Source organism: Marmota monax, unplaced genomic scaffold (genome assembly GCF_021218885.2).
Source record: "Marmota monax isolate L192 unplaced genomic scaffold, Marmota_monax_Labrador192_F-V1.1 WCK01_AAM20220418_F8-fsc00346, whole genome shotgun sequence".
Lineage (NCBI taxonomy): Eukaryota > Metazoa > Chordata > Mammalia > Rodentia > Sciuridae > Marmota > Marmota monax.
This window is the reverse complement of record NW_026692698.1, coordinates 129,277-147,559: the sequence shown is the minus strand read 5'-3', so window position 1 is coordinate 147,559 and position 18,283 is coordinate 129,277. Positions and strand designations below refer to the sequence as shown.

At 53.7% G+C, this 18,283-nt stretch overlaps 1 protein-coding gene across 1 annotated transcript; it reads left to right on the top strand.

Moving 5' to 3' along the window:
- Positions 1-220: 220 nt before the first annotated feature.
- Kcnh4 (potassium voltage-gated channel subfamily H member 4) lies at positions 221-18,133 on the top strand. The gene is made up of 17 exons (XM_046446538.2): positions 221-406; positions 2,231-2,464; positions 2,789-2,935; positions 3,052-3,179; positions 4,007-4,250; positions 4,568-4,725; positions 7,564-7,771; positions 9,108-9,302; positions 9,727-9,926; positions 11,658-11,907; positions 12,495-12,739; positions 13,429-13,467; positions 13,669-14,021; positions 14,300-14,406; positions 15,011-15,084; positions 16,255-16,942; positions 17,903-18,133. Exons 1-16 carry the CDS (start codon positions 331-333, stop codon positions 16,633-16,635), a joined length of 3,039 nt encoding a protein of 1,012 aa, XP_046302494.1. The 5' UTR covers positions 221-330; the 3' UTR covers positions 16,636-16,942; positions 17,903-18,133.
- The last annotated feature ends 150 nt before the right edge of the window (positions 18,134-18,283 follow it).

Sequence of the window (18,283 nt, the reverse complement as noted above, 5' to 3'; positions counted from 1 at the left end):
TTCCCCGAGAGACACGCGTGGGCCGCTCCCCTCTGGGAGGAGGGGTGCTGGTATCGCTGGCGGCCCCTCCCCGTGTGGGGCACGTGGCGGGAGCGGGCCGAGCCCAGGGGAAAGAACCTGACCCGCAGGGAGGTGGGGGGACCGGGGCGGCGCCGAGCGAAGCTCAGAGCTACTGGGTTCAGAGCAGAGAGGCGGCTGCTGCGGCAGCGGCGGCGAGAGGGAGGGACGGAGGCAGGCGGGCGCATGGGGTGCCCAGGTCCCGCCGGCAGCGCGCCCCCTCCGGCCCGGCCGCGCTGATCGCTCAGCGCCTCGAACCCTCGCCCCGAGGCCATGCCGGTCATGAAGGGGTTGCTGGCCCCGCAAAACACCTTCCTGGACACCATCGCCACCCGCTTTGACGGCACGCGTGAGTGGGGCGGAGGCTGCGGCTGGAGGTTCAAGCTGGGGTCAAGTATCCTTAGGGCCAGGTCAGGTCTCCTGGATATGGTGAAGTCGAGGAGAGAGAATGGAGTTAAGGGTCGAGGGACTCCTGAAGCCTGGTGAAGAAACAGGGAGCGGAGCGCCCTTTGAGGGGAGGAGGGGAAAGGGCCAAGAGCTCAGGGAAGATGGGAGGGTCAAGGTTAGGAGGTGTGACTGGAGACACCAGAGGCTCTATAGGCGGCAAAACTGAGAGAAGATTTGAGAATCACCTACTTCCGGGCAGAGCTGGGCTTGGAGGCGTGTATGGGGGGTTATCTGAGACCTGGAGGTGAGACGAAGTGGCCGGGCGTTCTAGGGACGACTCCTAGACGATTCCAGCTCCCTTTTACCCCACAAAAAGGTGAAAAGATCAGACTTCGGCAGGACCTAGCATGGATTAAGGTCACACGCCTCCAAATCGTGGGGCGTCTGTGTTTAAGATGGATGAGGCGGGAGGGGGCGGTCCTTGCGATGGAGGGAACTCCCAGCTCGCCCACCGGAGCTCGGGTTCCAGGTTCAGCACCTTGGACAGCCACACAACTCCTTTCCGGCCTCTTCTCCAGCCATTCCCTCTCTCTACTCTGAAGCCCAGAGATCTCCCCCTGCCCGCCTAGGGAACCCTGACCTGGATCAGGAGGGTGGCGGAACGGTACCCGAGGGCGGAAATCGAGCCGCCGGTGCCCTACCCGCCTCCCCCCCACACACACCTTCCTTGTTTCCATAGCGCCCATCACCGAGGCAACGGGCCCTGGGATGGAAGAAGAAGGCTGCGCCCAGGGCCCAGTGCCTCCCGGGCACCCTTAGTGTCCCCGTCAGCCATCCCACTCCCTGAAAGTCACCTTTCCTAAGGCCCCAGAACTAGCTGTGTCTTAGGGTCCATCCCTCAAGTGATTGTGTCCCTGGATGACCCACAACCTCCCACCCATTGGAGCAAGAGGGGGCCAGCTCAGGTTCTGCTTCTGGAGGTTGCTGAAATGCCACTCTCATTGCCCTCCCCAGTCTGACTTTGAGCAGTGGGGGCAGATCCCCTGAAAATAGCTAAAGGAATGCTTAAAAGTGGACCTTTCCTGGAAGACAGGAATGAGGACACTTCTCATCACTGTCTTACCCCCACACTAAGGAAATTTATGAGTTTGGAAAATTTCTGCCTTTTGGTTTCCTAACAATAAAAGGGTGTGATGTCATCAGAATCTTTGCCCTGCTCCCTATAATAGCATAACAGGATGGTGGCTATGGATGTCCTTCCAAAGCTGAGTGAATGTGGGGGAATCATTTTACCTTCTCACAGTAGCACTTACTAAATGCCAGGGCATGTCCTCCCTGAATGAATTGATGTAACTCTCACAACAACCATGCAAGGAAGGTACATTGTGTCCCACTTTACAGATAAGGAAACTGAGGCACAGGAAATGTAATTAACACAGGTCACAGTCAGTAAGTGGCAGGGAAGTGTACTGTAGTCCATGCTCTTACCCACCATGCTAAGCTGCCTTCTACAGTCACACCTCACCAGCTTGAAGGCAGGGGGATGGACCACATGGCCTCTTGGGATTTCTTCTCCAACCTTCTAGTATCCCTGCCTCATTTCTAGGCTTGAGTTTTTATCCCTTTGATCTATCTCTTGTCCTTATTTCAGAATATCCCAAAGGAGGATCAGGAACCACATGGAAGCCCAGGAAGCTGGTTCAGTGACCCCTAGCTACAACTTGGGGCCCATCGGAAGTTAGTTCTTCTCCTGGCCTGGACTTACCTTGACCTTTACCTTCCACAGACAGCAACTTCCTCCTGGCCAACGCACAGGGTCCACGAGGCTTTCCCATCGTCTACTGCTCCGACGGCTTCTGTGAACTCACAGGCTACGGCCGTACTGAGGTCATGCAGAAAACCTGCAGTTGCCGGTTCCTCTATGGCCCAGAGACCAGTGAGCCAGCCCTACAGCGGTTGCACAAAGCCCTGGAGGGCCACCAGGAGCACCGAGCTGAAATCTGCTTCTACAGAAAGGATGGTGAGAGGCCCAACCAGCCCTGTAGCCCTGCCCAGACCTCACCCAGAGTGCACTGGGCATAGTAGAAGCCTAGGAGCGCTCCTCATACTGTTACAAGCTGACTATGGGACTGAGTGCATTCCTAACCCTCTCTGGACTTTTATTTCCCTATCTGGAAAATGAAAAAAAATAATCAACAAAATCTCTGGGGTCCCTTCCATCTCCCAAAAGGAAGGTAAACCTTCCAAAGAAGGCCTTTGACTATGTCCAGCAAACATGGGGGACCAGGGAGAAAGATGTGGCATGAAGCTACTCACTCCTCCCTCCCTCTCTCCATGCCCACAGGCTCAGCCTTTTGGTGTCTCCTGGACATGATGCCCATCAAGAATGAGATGGGGGAAGTTGTGCTGTTCCTCTTTTCTTTCAAGGACATCACTCAAAGTGGAGGCCCAGGACTTGACCCTCCAGGAGCCCATGGGGACAGTAATCATGGTAACTGCAAGCCTGGGCAGGAGGCATGAAGTCCTTGCTTAAGGTCACATAAGACCTCTCCCACACAGCATCCTGAGATGTGTCCCAACCTATCTCCATGCCCTTCTTCCCAACAGAAAACTCCCTTGGTCGGAGGGGAGCCAGCTCAAAACTTCGGTCCACCAGGAGGCAGAACCGGACTGTCCTACACCGACTGACTGGTCACTTTGGTCGCGGGGGCCAGGGAAGCATCAAGGCCAATAATGTGAGTCCCCCCCATCCAACATCTGCCAAGTCATCCAGCCTTAATTCCTTGCTACTGTCTCCCTGTTTCCCTGCCTGCAGTCTCTCTCCACTGGCTCATTCCTCTGTCCACCCACTTCCCTTATACTACCCTCTGCTCCATCCCATAGTCCCCCACACCTCCTTGCTTCCTTAGGTGACTGACATTTCTCCAGTGATATGACAGGGATGAGGCTCTAGCAGTATTACATTATCTCACCCTGAACAACGAGGTTATATCAGTGGGCTGGGTGGGGAAATGGTTAAAATCACAAGCTGCTGTGGTCCTAGGGAGAAAGCCCCCGTTTTTGTGGGTCTGGCATCTTGCCCTGAGCACCACCTCCAAAGATCCTGATAAAGCCAGGGGATGGAGTCTCCTCTCTACAGTCTGTTAAGGATCTAGGGAGTGTGGTACGTGGTGCTAGCCTCCCCTCCCCTCAGGACATGCCCGTCACCCACCAGGACTCCAAAACCCAGGAGGAATTTAAGGGAGAATTAGTGACCCTTTAAGCTAGGGCTTGCATCCGATTTGTCATAACCTCATTCTCAAGTAGGGTGAGAGTCAATCCTTATAGATACTCCCCACAAAATATGACTGGTTAAAAAGGGGGTCTGGGCAGTAGCTTAACAGAGAGAAGGAAATGTCAGGTGCTAGGCTCAGAATCTCTCTCCACACATTCTATCTCAGACTCTCATGGTTGCCCTTGAAATACCCACCATCGCCCTTCCCCCATCCCCTGCCCCTCCCTTCCCCCTGCCTTGGCTCTTTTTCCCCCTAAGAGTCCCCAACTGCCATCTCTCTCCCTTTAGAATGTGTTTGAGCCAAAGCCATCAGTGCCTGAGTACAAGGTGGCCTCCGTGGGGGGATCCCGCTGTCTCCTCCTCCACTACAGCGTCCCCAAGGCTGTCTGGGATGGTCTCATCCTCCTTGCCACCTTCTATGTTGCGGTCACCGTCCCCTACAACGTCTGCTTCTCAAGCGATGACGACACTCCCATCACTTCACGACACACCCTTGTCAGTGACATCGCTGTGGAGATGCTCTTCATCCTGGGTCAGACCCCCTGCCTTGCTGACCCTGGAGGGTGGGCTGTGGGGAACCATTCAACACAGCCTCCCTCTATCGTGGGCCTGCAGGACCCAGACCTATCCCTTTCTGGGTCTTTCATTGATTGTGTGCCCTGCCCCTGTAGCCTTCAGCCTTGTGACCTCACCTTTCTAAGGACCAGCCAGAGCCCAATCTTTCTCCATTCCTGCTTCCTCCTCCATACTGGGTTCTCCAAGGTTCATTCCCATCTTCCCCAGCCCCTTGATCCTTTGGCCTGCTTTTGCAGGCCAAGGCTGCTTAGTAACAACCTCTTGCTCCCTCAGATATCATCCTGAACTTCCGTACCACCTATGTGTCCCAATCCGGCCAGGTGATCTCTGCTCCTCGTTCCATTGGCCTCCACTACCTAGCCACCTGGTTCTTTGTGGATCTTATCGCCGCTCTGCCCTTTGACCTGCTTTATGTCTTCAATATTACCGTGGTGAGTGACCCCCATCCAACCATGTGCCCTAGCCTCTGAACTTCTGCATGGAATCTCCCAATAAAGCATCAATCCCAAACTCAGATGTATTCCTTCCCATCAACCCATCTGCAAACTTTCATCAGCCACCTGCTGTAGGTACTGGGCTGGGTACTGGAAAGGATCTGAGAGGGTCTGTGCTTTTGGAGAGCTCAGCTCACAATCTTTGAGGGAAGCTGAGACAAATGAAAAGCTAACTATGGCTACCAAGGCGGCATTGGTCTGATGCCAGATGAGTGGTACTTTTCACATTTTTTATTTAACAAACAAATGATGAGCATTTAGCTGTCTGCAAAGCACTATGTGGGGCATGGTCATTGTGGGGAAAAGGGACAAGGATTTAGTCTCCAAGTCTCTGTGTAGGTGAGGGGGACATCAGGGACAGAAGAGGGTGAATGGGAGTAGAAGACGGGGGCCGGGTATTGCTGCATGGGAACTGGACTGACTTTGGAGATCCAGGATGGAACATGACCCTGTGCAAACATGATCTGAAAGCTGGCCAGTGCCCAGGAGGCAGGAGCACCCACTGGGCAGAGGCTGGGGTGGTCTGGGCAGGCAGGGTTCCTGAGGGAGGTGGGAGCAGAGCTAGGCCTTAAACCGTGAGTAGGATTTGGCTGGCAGGAGACGAGGAGAGAGAGCAGTTGGGGGAGTGCAGTAAGTCAGGCCCAGGAGGTAGAGGCTATGGGGTGGGTTTGGAGACCCAGCATTCCAGGACCTGGGTCCTCACCTGGGACTGCCTGGAGATGCCCTAAGTGGTTGGCACACACCAGGTCAGCAGATAGTAGGTCTCCTGGAATCCAGGTGAGGCAGTCCCACCCTGTGTCCCTAGGCCCCCCTTGGCTGTTGGGAGGGGAGGTGGAGAGCAGCTTCCCTGTGTTCTCCCTGCTGCACTCAGCTATAGCAGGAAACCACCTACACGCAGCCGGATTTAACTAGCCGCCAACGGGCTGTGGGCCTCTTCTCCTGGCAGTGCACATGTGTGTGCATGCTCCTACACACGTGTGTGTGTGTGTGTGTGTGTGTGTGTGTGTAAGTCTCCCCAAGGCTCCGGCCATTCTGAACAGGGCTTCCCTACCCATCCCCAGGCATGCATCCATCCCTCTGTGCCCACCAGGCAGTGTCAGCCTGGCAGATGGCTGTCCTTAGGGGAGAGCCAGAGCTGCAGGAGCCTCTGCCCTTCTCTCACGCAGTCCTCCTTTCTCAGATACCTTCGGGAACACTTTAGAGCTCACTACTTTCACTCATATCATCAAATGAGAGATTCACTGTAACTCTTCAGGAAAGGTTCTCTTGTCTGTCTTCTCCAGGTGTTGACAAGAGGCTCAGAAAGGTTAAGCAATTTGTTGGAGGTCACACAGTTAGCAGTGGCAGGCAGGAGATTAGAACCAGATCTTCAGACTCCAAGTCTAGTAGTCTGGTATACCCACCTCCCAGGTAACCTGGGTACCTAAGTGAGTGGTTTAGGGGAGATGAGAATCAATGCTGAGGGGCCAGAGAGAGAGAGAGAGAGTGGAAATAGAGGAGGTGTAGGCACCAACAGAGCCAGAGACTTAGAGTTAAACCAGGGACATACCAGTTTGAAGAGATTCCGAGGAGGATTCTTAAAGGTGTGAGGCCCCCGGGGCAGGTGACTGGGAGAATCCCTAAAGGACTCAAATTTGGAGCCAAGAACTCTGGGGGCTGGGGAGAGCCCATGGCTTACACGGGAGAAACAAGGCCAACTCCTTTCCAGTTCCTTCACCTAAAATGAGAGAAAATGGCATGAGGTGGTCCAGGAGCAGTGTAGGGCCGGGGCTGTGGGGAACGCTCCTGGAGAGGCCCCGGCTAGGGCAGTAGGGGTCTTCACATCACATCCCAGAGCCTCCAGCTCCAGCTGCCAAGCTGCGCTCACCCACAAAATGAGCCCCCACCTGCTTCCCATCTCCAAGATTGGAAGAGCAAATTGAAGTAATAACTATTATAATGAAAATAGGAGTCTGGGGGTTGGGGTATAGCTCAGTGGTAGAGCACTCGCCTAGCACAGCAAGGCCCTGTGTTCAAGCATCAATACTGCTTAATAATAATAATAATAATAATAATAATAATAGCACTTGGGGTAGTATTAGTGAATGCTCACAGGACCCGGACTAATAGCCACTGGCTCCATCCACCTCTAGTTTAGCCCAGGAACCCTCAATCCCTGCTCTCCTTGTCATCTGCAGCTGATCCACAGAGGGAAGGGTCCCTAACCTTTTCTAGTCCTGAAACTTCTTGCCTGTTCCCTCCCCACCATGTTTCTCTGTGTCAGTTGCCCACCAGTGACAAACAGCTCTTGCCCACAGTTGATGGTGCCTAGGACACTGGAACTTTGAGCAGGGTTCTTGAAGAGATCATTCGGACTGGCTCCTGAACCACCCCACTTTGCTGTCAGTCAGCCAATATCTGAGTCTCAGCTCCTTTTTTCCTGTCTGTGACATTGAACAAATCATTAGCCTCTCTGAGCCTTAGTTTATTCATCAGCAAATTGGGAACAATGATAATCAAACCAAAAGCACACATTTTTTTTATGAGAACGACAGATGCTTAGCACAGGGTCTGGCATACACAGGAAGTCCTTACCTGGTGGCTAAATATGCTCTTTCCCCACTGCATTTCCTGGCTATTTTCTCCGGACACCAGAGATACTTTTCTTTTTGCAGCCTCACCTGTCTCCAGGGTGTTTGGCAGGAAGGGCCTGGGTGGGGACCCAGGGCTATGTGAGGGCTCTGAGGAGGCGTGCCTGATGACATCCTCCCGGGGCCACCACCCTCACCCCTGCAGACCTCGCTGGTGCACCTGCTGAAGACAGTGCGGCTGCTGCGGTTGCTGCGCCTGCTGCAGAAGCTGGAGCGGTACTCGCAGTGCAGCGCTGTGGTGCTCACGCTGCTTATGTCCGTCTTTGCACTCCTTGCTCACTGGATGGCCTGCGTTTGGTATGTCATCGGGCGCCGGGAGATGGAGGCCAATGACCCGCTGCTCTGGGACATTGGTGAGCCACCAACCCCAGACTTCCTACCTGTCCCGCCTGATCCCCAAACTGATACCACCAGGACTCACCACCCCCCAAACCACGATCCCCCATTCATTCAGCATACATGCTCCTTCTGGATCAGGCATGGGAATAAAGTCAAGGGCTCTGCCTTTCGAGGAAGCTCAGTATAGCAGGGAAGTAAGTCAGCGATAAGTGACCAAAACACAGTGTGGGAAACACTCTGATGGTGGGGGAGTGTATTTTGGACAAAGGAAGTGGCATATGCAAAGATTCAGAAAGAGCTTGGCCTGTCCCTATCACTTCCTCTTTATCTAGGCTTAAAGGCCACTGACCAGGAGCTAGCCCTCAATGTTCCCCTAGAGGGCAGGTCAGATCTTGAGGAATTGTCCTTGATACCTCCTGTCCTTCACCCCACACCTGGCCCACCATGTCAGATACTACCTCTCAGTATTCCTTGGGTCTGGCCTCTTCTCCCCATCTTTTTTGCCCCTTCCCTCACCCCCTCTCTTACCTGGGCTTCTACAATGGCCTCCTACTATCTCCCTGCTGGTAACTTATCCCTTCTCAATTACCCTCCTCACTAAGCCAAAGTGGTCTCCCAAGAATCAATGCTGACTTGCTGCACCCTTGGCTTGGACTCTTCCAGTGGCCCCCACTGCCCTTAAATGAAGTCCACACCCTTTGCACTCCCTGGACAGCCCGGCACCCCCTATTCCCACGGCCCTCCCTGTGTCCCATGCTCTCTGGGCTGCAGCCACTCTGGCCTCCCTCCTGGACCTAAGACTTACTGCTTTTCTCTCTGGGCCTTTAACATGTTTTTCTCCCTGGGATCTGCCCTCTCTTCTCTCTCATCTCTTCTCCACCTAGGTGAGTTTTCTGTTCCTTGCAATCTCAAGCAAAATGCCCTGTCCTAAGGTAACCCTCAGGAATCCCCACCCCCAACTGCTGACTGAGTTGGCTCTCCCTCATCTGTTATGATTCTTAACACAGCCTATGCTTCAGTAACTCTCCGCAAACCGGTGACGATTTACTTAATTCTCTATCCCCTCTAGATTGTACCACGGCAGGGAGGCACACAGCAAAGAGTTGAAGGGGCACCCGAACAGTCAGAAGTGTAGGGAGTGGTAGCCTTGAACTGCGATTGTAGCCAGTTCACCCTGGCGATGCCCGGGCATAGGCTGCTCTGTTTATTTTCTGTGGCAACCCTCGAAAACGGGCCCTGCTTTCCTCTGCCTCTGTAAATACTTGCCCAAGGTCTAGCACAGGCAGCTCAGGGACACTCGGTTCTCTGCCGCTCACGCCATCGGGCCTCCCTCCTTCCCTCCACCCGCAGGCTGGTTGCATGAGCTGGGCAAGCGGCTGGAGGTGCCCTACGTGAACGGCTCGGCGGGCGGCCCGTCGCGGCGCAGCGCCTACATCGCTGCGCTCTACTTCACGCTCAGCAGCCTCACCAGCGTGGGCTTCGGCAACGTGTGCGCCAACACCGACGCGGAGAAGATCTTCTCTATCTGCACTATGCTCATTGGTGGTGAGAACACAAGCCCACCATGCTTGGGGTCCCTGCAAAGCCCTGTGTGCCCATGGGGAAACTGAGGCCCAGGGACAGCAAACTGTCCACTCGAGTCCTGACCGTGGTGTATTCATTTCACTAACGTTTCCTCAGTGCCCACAACTGAGTCCACAAAGAGCCGTGGCCTCTTTTGAACCAATGGGGAACCCAAGTTCATGACTTAATGGGGGGATCATGGAGGAGCCTCCAGTCTGACGCCTCTGTGACCCACCCCCCTATTTCCTGCATCCAATGCCAGCTGGGCATGCGGGAGCCTGCTGCTCTCCTGGACTCGCAGACCCTTCCAGGGCAGGATGGGTGTGAGAGCATCGGGAGGCTACCTGGGGGGGGGGGGGCACCTCAGGGGTGGCGGCCCCTGACACATTGCCTATCACTGCCGCAGCGCTGATGCATGCCGTAGTGTTCGGGAACGTGACAGCCATCATCCAGCGCATGTACTCACGCCGCTCGCTGTACCATAGTCGTATGAAGGACCTCAAGGACTTCATCCGTGTGCACCGCCTGCCGCGCCCCCTCAAGCAGCGCATGCTTGAATACTTCCAGACCACGTGGGCGGTCAACAGTGGCATCGACGCCAATGAGGTAGTACAGCTGGGGGGTTCCCGGTCTCAGCCCAGGTCCTACATGTGGCAGTGCAGGGGGAACTGGGCCACTGCCTCTCCAGATTTGGAATGGAGGCAGATAAGGCCCAGGGAGGGGAGTGCTCTTCCCAAAGGCACTGCACCCAAACTAAGTCCAAATCCTTTTTCCCTTGCACTTGAATATGGGAGCCAAAAGGGAGCTTTGGATTGCACTAATGCCATTCTCCACTCAGACCATGTTTCCTGAGCACCTGCTCTGGGACCTCAGTGCAGGAAGTAGGGAGGTTAGAGATGATTACATCCAGCCCCTGTCCTTAGAATGGTGGCAGAGGGAGATGGGTAAACAGAAAACCAGGCTGTGGCTAGTACTATGCAGGAGGATGTTGGTGCAGTAGGGCCCTTGTTGGGTCTGGGCCCAGAGTAAGGAAGGTAGCCCAGGAGAGGGGACATCATAAAGAACAAGAAGGAAATCAGCCTTCTAACAGGAAGGCCATTCCAGGCAAAAAAAGAAAAAGAAAAGAAAATGGGAACACAGAGCAGGAAGCATTGGTGAAAGAGCAGAGTTTGTTCCTTCAGGGAACTGCAAGTAGTTGAGAGAGGTTTCAGGAGTGTGCGAATGCTGTGGGGGCGAGGCGGGAAGGAGTGTCAGCTGGGACTGGGGAGGCTGTAGCCTCAGCGCATGGATGGCTTTGAGTTTAAATTTTATCCTGCTGAATCTTTAGGCTGGACATGGCACGGGGACGAAGAAGGGAATTAGTTGGTATGATACTTCTGAGGGAAGGATCCCTAGGACTGGGTGGTTTCCAGATGGTTGCAGAAAAGGAACTCACAGTGACTCCCAGTTGTCTGGCTTGGACAGAAGGGTGAGGTGGATGCTTTACAGGAGGAAGACTGAGCTTAGGAGTGAGGGTGAGAGTCCAGGCTTAGGCCACGAAGAGGGTGTGGTGCCTGTGGGAGATCCAGGTGGAGGTTGCCCAGAGAGTAGTTGGAAATATAGGTCTGGACCCCATGTTGGGGCTCAGGACTCACAGGTATAGGGGAAGCCAGGAGCTGGTTGCCATGATGCAGGGAGATCTTGGCAAGTGAGAAGCAAGCTGAGGGATGAGCCAAGCAAGGAGTCTGGGAGGAAACAAGGAAGGGGCAGCCAGAGAGATGGAAAGAGAAATGGGAGGGAGTCCTTCAAGGACCCAGAGGAGACAAGAGGGAAAGGTCAATAAACCAGAGTGGCCAAGGGGCAATAATATGAGGACAAAAATATAGACAGTAAGTTTGGCCCTGGGAGATCATTGGTAATGTTCAAGATCTAGCGTCATCCTTTTACAGATGGGGATACTGAGGCCTAGAGAGAGGAAATCGATTGACCAAAGTCCTCAGGGATTTAAGAGCAAAGTTGACTCAGTCTCCTGACTCCAGTTGAAGCCATTCCTACCATGGATGGCTCTTGACTTTGTAGGGTTCAGTAACCAAGACACATGAGGGACCAATGTGTGTAGGTAGCCATATGCAATGGACAAAAGGGATAAAGCCTGGTTTCTGTCCCAGAAGTGAGGTTGGAAGGTCATCAGCAAGCACCTGTGAGGTTAGACACACGAAAATCTCCTGAAGATCTCTAATGGGTGACTTCAAAGCAAGGGCAAATTGGCACCCTTGCCTTGAAGACAGTGTAACACATTTGTAGACTCAAGTAATAGTTGCAGGGGGATGGCCAGAATGACCTATGCCCCTTATGCAGTTACTGCGTGACTTCCCAGACGAGCTGAGAGCTGACATTGCTATGCACCTGAATCGGGAGATCCTGCAGCTACCGCTATTTGGAGCAGCAAGCAGGGGCTGCCTGCGGGCCCTCTCCCTGCACATCAAGACCTCGTTTTGTGCTCCGGGCGAGTACCTGCTGCGCTGTGGGGATGCGCTGCAGGCACACTATTACGTCTGCTCCGGCTCGCTGGAGGTGCTCCGAGACAACATGGTGCTGGCCATCCTGGGTGAGGACCCCTCATCACCCACCACCTACCATGGAACTTTCCACAGGGCTTGGGGATGGCCAGGAGTCTAGGTAATGGGATGCTTCTAATGGATATCTGGAATGCAGTTGAGGAGCCCACTGGGTCTTTTCACCCTGTTACCGTCCCTCTTGACCATTCCCTTCCCACTCTCTCCTAATGCCTTTGGCTGTCCCTCAACCTATCCATCTTTCTCCAATGACTGTCCCTCAAGTCAATCAATCCTTTACCATTGTACCATTTCCCAATTCCATTGCCCCTTCCCTGTTGGCCCAAAACTCCATTGACCTTTCCTTTTAACTGACCTCTCTGGTCATTCTTCATTGATCACCTAATTCTATTGATCATTCCTCCAGCTCACATCCCCATAGATTTTTCTCCCAACCTCACCAGTCATTCTTCATTCAACCTTTTCTCAGTTCCGTTGATTATATTCACCAGTCCTCTTGATTGACCCACCTTCGACCATCCTTCAAATGCACTGAGCATCTCTAACCCATTGACTACCTCCCACTGATATCCTATTAGTTCCTTTGCCCCAGCTGACTGTCCCCATCCTTTACCCACAGGGAAGGGGGACCTGATTGGGGCAGATATCCCTGAGCCTGGGCAGGAGACTGGGTCGGGAGCAGGCCCAAGCTGTGTGCTGAAGACCAGCGCTGACGTGAAAGCTCTGACCTACTGTGGCCTGCAGCAGCTGAGCAGCCGAGGGCTGGCTGAGGTCCTGCGGCTGTATCCTGAGTACGGGGCTGCCTTCCGGGCTGGCCTGCCCCGGGACCTTACCTTCAACTTGCGCCAGGGTTCTGACACCAATGTATGTAGAACTCTTATGGCCTCCACCCACTCCAAGTTCCCTTCCTTCAAAGCAGATCTCCCTCAGCCTCAGAGAGGCTCAGGCATCTCCTTCTACCCTGAAAATGTCATTTCTCAACATCAGGCACCTTCTTTACCTGCTTAATATCTTCCAACCCACTGCTGCATTGGCCATCACCAGCCCTTGGACCATCTCTGCTGCCCATGTCTGTTGAGCACCCCTCGGCCTCAACCCACACTACTTCAGTCCTCCACAGTGCCTCTCCTTCATATCCCTCCCTGAGTTGCCACCACCCTGAGGCCTCTTCTTCTCCATTGTTGTCCCAATGTCTCCTGAGCCTACTTTGTTTCAGGCAGGGTTGGCCTGGATTTTATACCCTAGGCTTTTTTTTTTTTTTTTTTCCTGGTGGTGGTGTTGGGCATTGAACCCAGGGCCTGGTGAGGCAAGCACTCTGTCAACTGAGCTATATCCCCAGCCCCAACCTTTGGTAGGGGCTTTTGTCTGCTACTTCTCAGTCTCCCTTTGCTACTTAGGATTCCTCCAAGTCAGAGTTTGTGGTGTCTGACTCGATTCCACAAAAAGACCCCACAGTTCTCAACCCCTTAACACTGTTGGGTGGGACTAGGAGGGGCTGCACTAGGGAACTGGGGAGGTGGGAGTTAACTTGAATCCCCCCCATGTCCCCACAGGGTCTTAGCCGTTTTTCCCGATCCCCTCGCCTCTCCCAGGTAACACCCTCCTTCCTGGGTGGGGGTGAGGTTGCTCTGGGAAGAGGTGGGGAGTGAGGCCTCCTTCCCTTGGCTTCTCTGATGCAGGGAGAAGGGAAAGGGAAGGGGGGGCAGCATGTGGTAGTGAAAAGGCTGTGACCACCTAGTCAAGGGGTCCGTTGTTCACCTTCTTGTGACATTGGCTGCACCCTCTGTCCATAGCCTCGTTCGGACAGTCTTGGCTCCTCCTCAGACAAGACTCTACCATCTATCACAGAAGCTGAGGGTGGCACGGAGTCTGGGGGTGGTCCCAGACCCCGCCGGCCTCTCCTGCTGCCCAATCTCAGCCCAGCACGGCCCCGGGGCTCTCTGGTCAGCCTTTTGGGTGAAGAGCTGCCCCCCTTCTCAGCCCTTGTCTCCTCTCCTTCCCTGTCCCCATCAACTTCCCCTGCCCTGGCTGGCCGGGGCCAGAGCCCCTCCCCCCATGCCCCCCCCAGGTGCACTACTGCCTGGAAGCCTCCCCAGCTTCTCATTCCCCCACTGGGAACCGTTGGACCTCCGGACCTCAGTCCCCGGTGAGATGCCAGCCTTCCCTGCCTTTCCCATATCCCTGATGGCTTCCAGAACCTTCTATGGCCTCCATCCCTAGCATTCCAACCAGTGCTCCTTCCTATCTCTGCCCCATTGGCCCACCCTACCCTTTCAACTACAGCTTACAGCCCCATCCTGCTTTGACCACTGCTCTTCCCAGCTCCCCGGTTCTGCTGCCCCGTTCGCTCATTCGCTCTCCGCCTGCTTTGTTTTGGCCCTTGTGCCTTCCCCACGGGGCTGATGAGTACTGCCCCATCCTCAGGATAGTGGATGGCATTGAGGACTCTGGCAGCACAGCTGAGGCCCCTACATTCCGGTTCAGCAGGAGGGCTGAGCCCCCAAGGCCCCGCTTGCAGGCCCCCTCTACAGGTAAGGGGCAGCAGTCACTTCAGCTCACATTCACCCATCCATTTATCCTTTCATCCCTCCATCCATCCACATGCAGTAGGCATGGACCTTGTGTCAGGCGCCACCTGGGAACACACGTATAAACCAGACTGAGCCCTTGCTCTTGTGAAGCTCCCTTTCTAGTGGGAAGACACCAGTGTACATAGATAAACAATTCTAGAACTAGGTGCTAAATTCCGTGATTGAGACAAGAACAGGACTGTATAATAGTAGACGAGGGGACACTTGAGTTGCTTCTTAAAGGGTGGGTAGGACTTTGGTGGAACAGCATAACTGTTAAAAGACATGAAGGCAGGCAAACCGGAGGGCTGTTTTGTTCAGATGACAGAGAGAAGCTCCATGTGTAGAACTGGGGGGTGGGATCAGGCATGGAAGAGCAGGGGAGGGTGGGAGAAATTACAGGGCCTTACGACCAGCCTAAGGAATTTAGGGTCAGCTCCCTGACCCCAGAACTCTCTCTTTCTTGCTCCCTGCCTGCCTGGTGACAGAGGGGTCTAACCCAAGCTGTATGTTCAGATATTCATGCTTCATGAACTTGCCTGCATTCCCTCACCTCATTCTGCAGGTACCAGACCCAGCCGGGAATTGGCCACTGAGGCTGAGGAGGTGAAGGAAAAGGTCTGCAGGCTGAACCAGGAGGTGGGTTGGGGCTGGCTTTCCCCCTCCAACCTTGAATTGGAAAGCAAGTCTGGCTCTGGAGTTCAGAAAGTCACATTAGCTGGATGACTTTGGGCGAATCACATAACCACTCTGAACTTCATTTTCCTCACCTAAAAAATGGGAAAAATAATAACATGTTTTTCCCAGAGTTGTAAGGATGAGAGTGCATATGTGCCTGGTCTAGTCCCTGGCTCATCACAGATATTCAGTAACAGTTGGTGACCCCTCCAACTAGCTCAGGGTTTCCAGCCTGCAAAGAAAAAGGACCTCTTCTCCAACTTCCCTGGCCCCCACGGGACTCTCTCCTGCCTGGGGCCATCCAACTAAATCTGATACTCAAGTCCTTTTCCCTTACCCAACTCTGGGAAATGAGGGTCTAGCAGCTATGTATGTTGGGGCCAGAGAACAGGGAGGCTGAGAGGTCTTCAGGCCTGAGGATCTGGGCCCAGATGACTGAGTCCTGACAAGGAAGAGCCCAGATCCTCTATGTCAAGGTGTTACCTCTACCTCCTCCCCAAGAGATTGCAGTGCTGTCAGGACAGAGTGAACAGACCCAGCCCTTGGGACTCCTTCTCCCTGGGCTCTCACAAACAGCAGGCACTCCAGAGGGTGGAGCCTGGGCTGGAGAGGGTCCTGGGCCCTGAGTGAGGCCAGCCCCTGTTTTGTAAGGTTCTAGGCAAGTGGTTCCCAAACCTGAGTATCTCTCAGAACCACCTGTTAAAATGCAGATTCCTGGGCCGTACCCAATTTGGGCTGTCTAGGGCGAGGCCCAGAAATCTGCATTTTGATAAGTTTCTCAATTGATTCTGCACTCATTACTTTGAAAAGCATTGATGTAAACACTTGAGCTCGTGTGATGGGTTCACTTGATGTGTCTATTGCTTCACAGCTACATGGGTCTCTTTGAGCACATTTTTCTACATCTTGTAAAAGCAAGGGAGAGGGGATAATATAGCAGTGTCTGCTGCCCAAAATCCTTTTTGGAAAGAGCCTGGGTTATTTACCTCTAGTCCAAAAATACCCCTTCCCTGCTTTCTTCCCAGGGTGGCCTGATCTTTTATTGAAGAGCTTTGCAAACTGTAGGGGGAGGGGAGGTGTGTCTGGTTATTGTTGTAGCACCTGTGAAACAACTTGCTGTGTTTTCAACAGATCTCCCGCCTCAACCAGGAAGTGTCTCAGCTGAGCCAGGAGCTGCGGCACGTGATGGGCCTGCTGCAGGCCAGGCTGGGTCCCCCAGGCCACCCAGCAGTCTCAGCTTGGCCCCCGGGCCCTCCTTATCCCCAGCAGAGACCACCACACATCTCTCCTTGTGTGTCTGGACCACCACCCAACCTCCAGGATACTACGCTTGCTGAGGTCCACTGCCCGGCCAGTGTGGGAACAGAGGAGATGGACCTGAGACCTTCCATGTTGGCCCCCTATCCTTCAGAGCCTGACCCTCTGGGACCCTCCCCAACGCCAGAAGCTTCACCCCCTACCCCAAGCCTTCTGAGGCAAAGCTACCAGTCTAGGTCAGACACATTCCACTGACCCCGGCCCCAGGCCCAGGCCTGTCTGGGGTGGGCATTGCTGCCTGCTATCCAGGGAGGAGCTGGGCCCCTTGGCCTCCTGCCTCGGGGTCAGCAGCCACCAGCTGGTCTGGTTGGCTCTGGATTCTCTGGACTTTTTAACAAAGCGTGGTCACCTCGACCCTGTTCCCTTTTCCAAATCTTCCCTCATCTTTCTCTGTGAGGGGAGCCACCTGAGGCCGTGGAATCCAGCAGGCATGAGATGGACTGTGGTGCCTTTGGGCTGGGCAGATGAGATGTCCTATTTTCTCTCCAGGACTTAGAGGCAGGTAGAGATTGGGGAGCAGTGGGGATGGGTAGGGGCCCCAGATCCAATCTGGGAAACGAAGGCTGAGGCGAGTTCAGGACTCAGCAAGAGAGACAGATAGTAGAACTCCATTTGGGACACAGCTCAGTGACCCTGTGAGGTCTCTGTCCCAGTTCCTGGATCCTTTGCTGGAGACCCTGAGAGCAGTGTCACTTTGAGAGGGTTAGGTTTCAGGTTCTGGTTGGTATTTAAGCAACCCAGGACACTTTAAACCTCCCACTGTCAGCCTAGACTGGAGGGGCCCACCTCATCCCATAGCACACACAGGAAACCAACTGATACCACCAGAAATGTATTCTTTGGCTCTCAGAGGTTTTTTGTTTTGTTTTGTTTTTTCAAAAATACAAATTAGCTGCCAACATTAAAAATCAAGACAGAATCACATGAAAATCTAGTACTCTAGCTTCTCTAAAAAACATGTAGGACATCTGGCCACATTTTGCCAACATCTATCTGTCAATAATCAGTAATCACCTGGTGTTTGGTACAGCTGTTCTCTCTAGATGGGATCTAAAGTCCCCATTTCTTTGTGGCTCCACATTTCTTTTTCTTTTTTTCCTATACTGAGAATTAAATGCAGAGGTGCTTTACCATAAACTATATTCCCACCCTTTCTATTTTATTTTGAGACAGGGCCTGGCTAAGCTACAGAGGCTGTCCTCAAACTTGTAATCCTCCTGCCCCAGCCTCCTAAGTGGCTAGGTTTATAGCAGTTCCCACATTTCTTGATCATCTCCTGATACCTAGTTAGCTTCTCTTGTTTGGATTCTTTGTCTGGTCTCTGTGTGTGATTGGAGTTTGCAATCCCTACCTTAAAGTAGGTTCCCAAGTCTTGTGCCCTTTGGGTGTTTGGGGGGCCCAGTAATGTCTGTTTCTCCCCATGGGATTGGGTCTGTCAACATTTGTTTCTGTCTCTCTACAGGCTGTCACTCAAGGTGGTCTCTTCTGCTGCCAGCAACTCAAAACATTCCCAGAATCACTCCCTATCCTGCCCCCAACCCCAGACTCCAGCCAAGCCTGTTCTTCCCCATATCCACCTGGTCTCATTCAGGACCTGGACTTCTCAAAAACCTGCCCTGGTCTCCAGCTTTCCTTTCCCACCCAGCACCCTGGGCTCACTTTTGGATAGGAAATAAACTCTTTTATTTTTGTAGTTGTTGGCTCTGGCTGTTTCTGGGGGTTGGTCCGAGAGCCCCAGGGCTTTGGAGGAACCAATCCAGCAGTCACTCCTCACCATACCCCGGGGGCCTGTTGCTGTCTCTAGGAAGGGCAAAGGCGCCAGCCAATCCACTTGGCACCACAT

Bases quoted from the DNA above. Each gene is read 5' to 3' on its own strand.
- Kcnh4 (XM_046446538.2), top strand. From the start codon at position 331: ATGCCGGTCATGAAGGGGTTGCTGGCCCCGCAAAACACCTTCCTGGAC. The intron at 3,180-4,006 runs GTGAGTCCCCCC...CTCTCCCTTTAG, and splicing joins GAAGCATCAAGGCCAATAAT to AATGTGTTTGAGCCAAAGCC. The intron at 7,772-9,107 runs GTGAGCCACCAA...CTCCACCCGCAG, and splicing joins CCCGCTGCTCTGGGACATTG to GCTGGTTGCATGAGCTGGGC.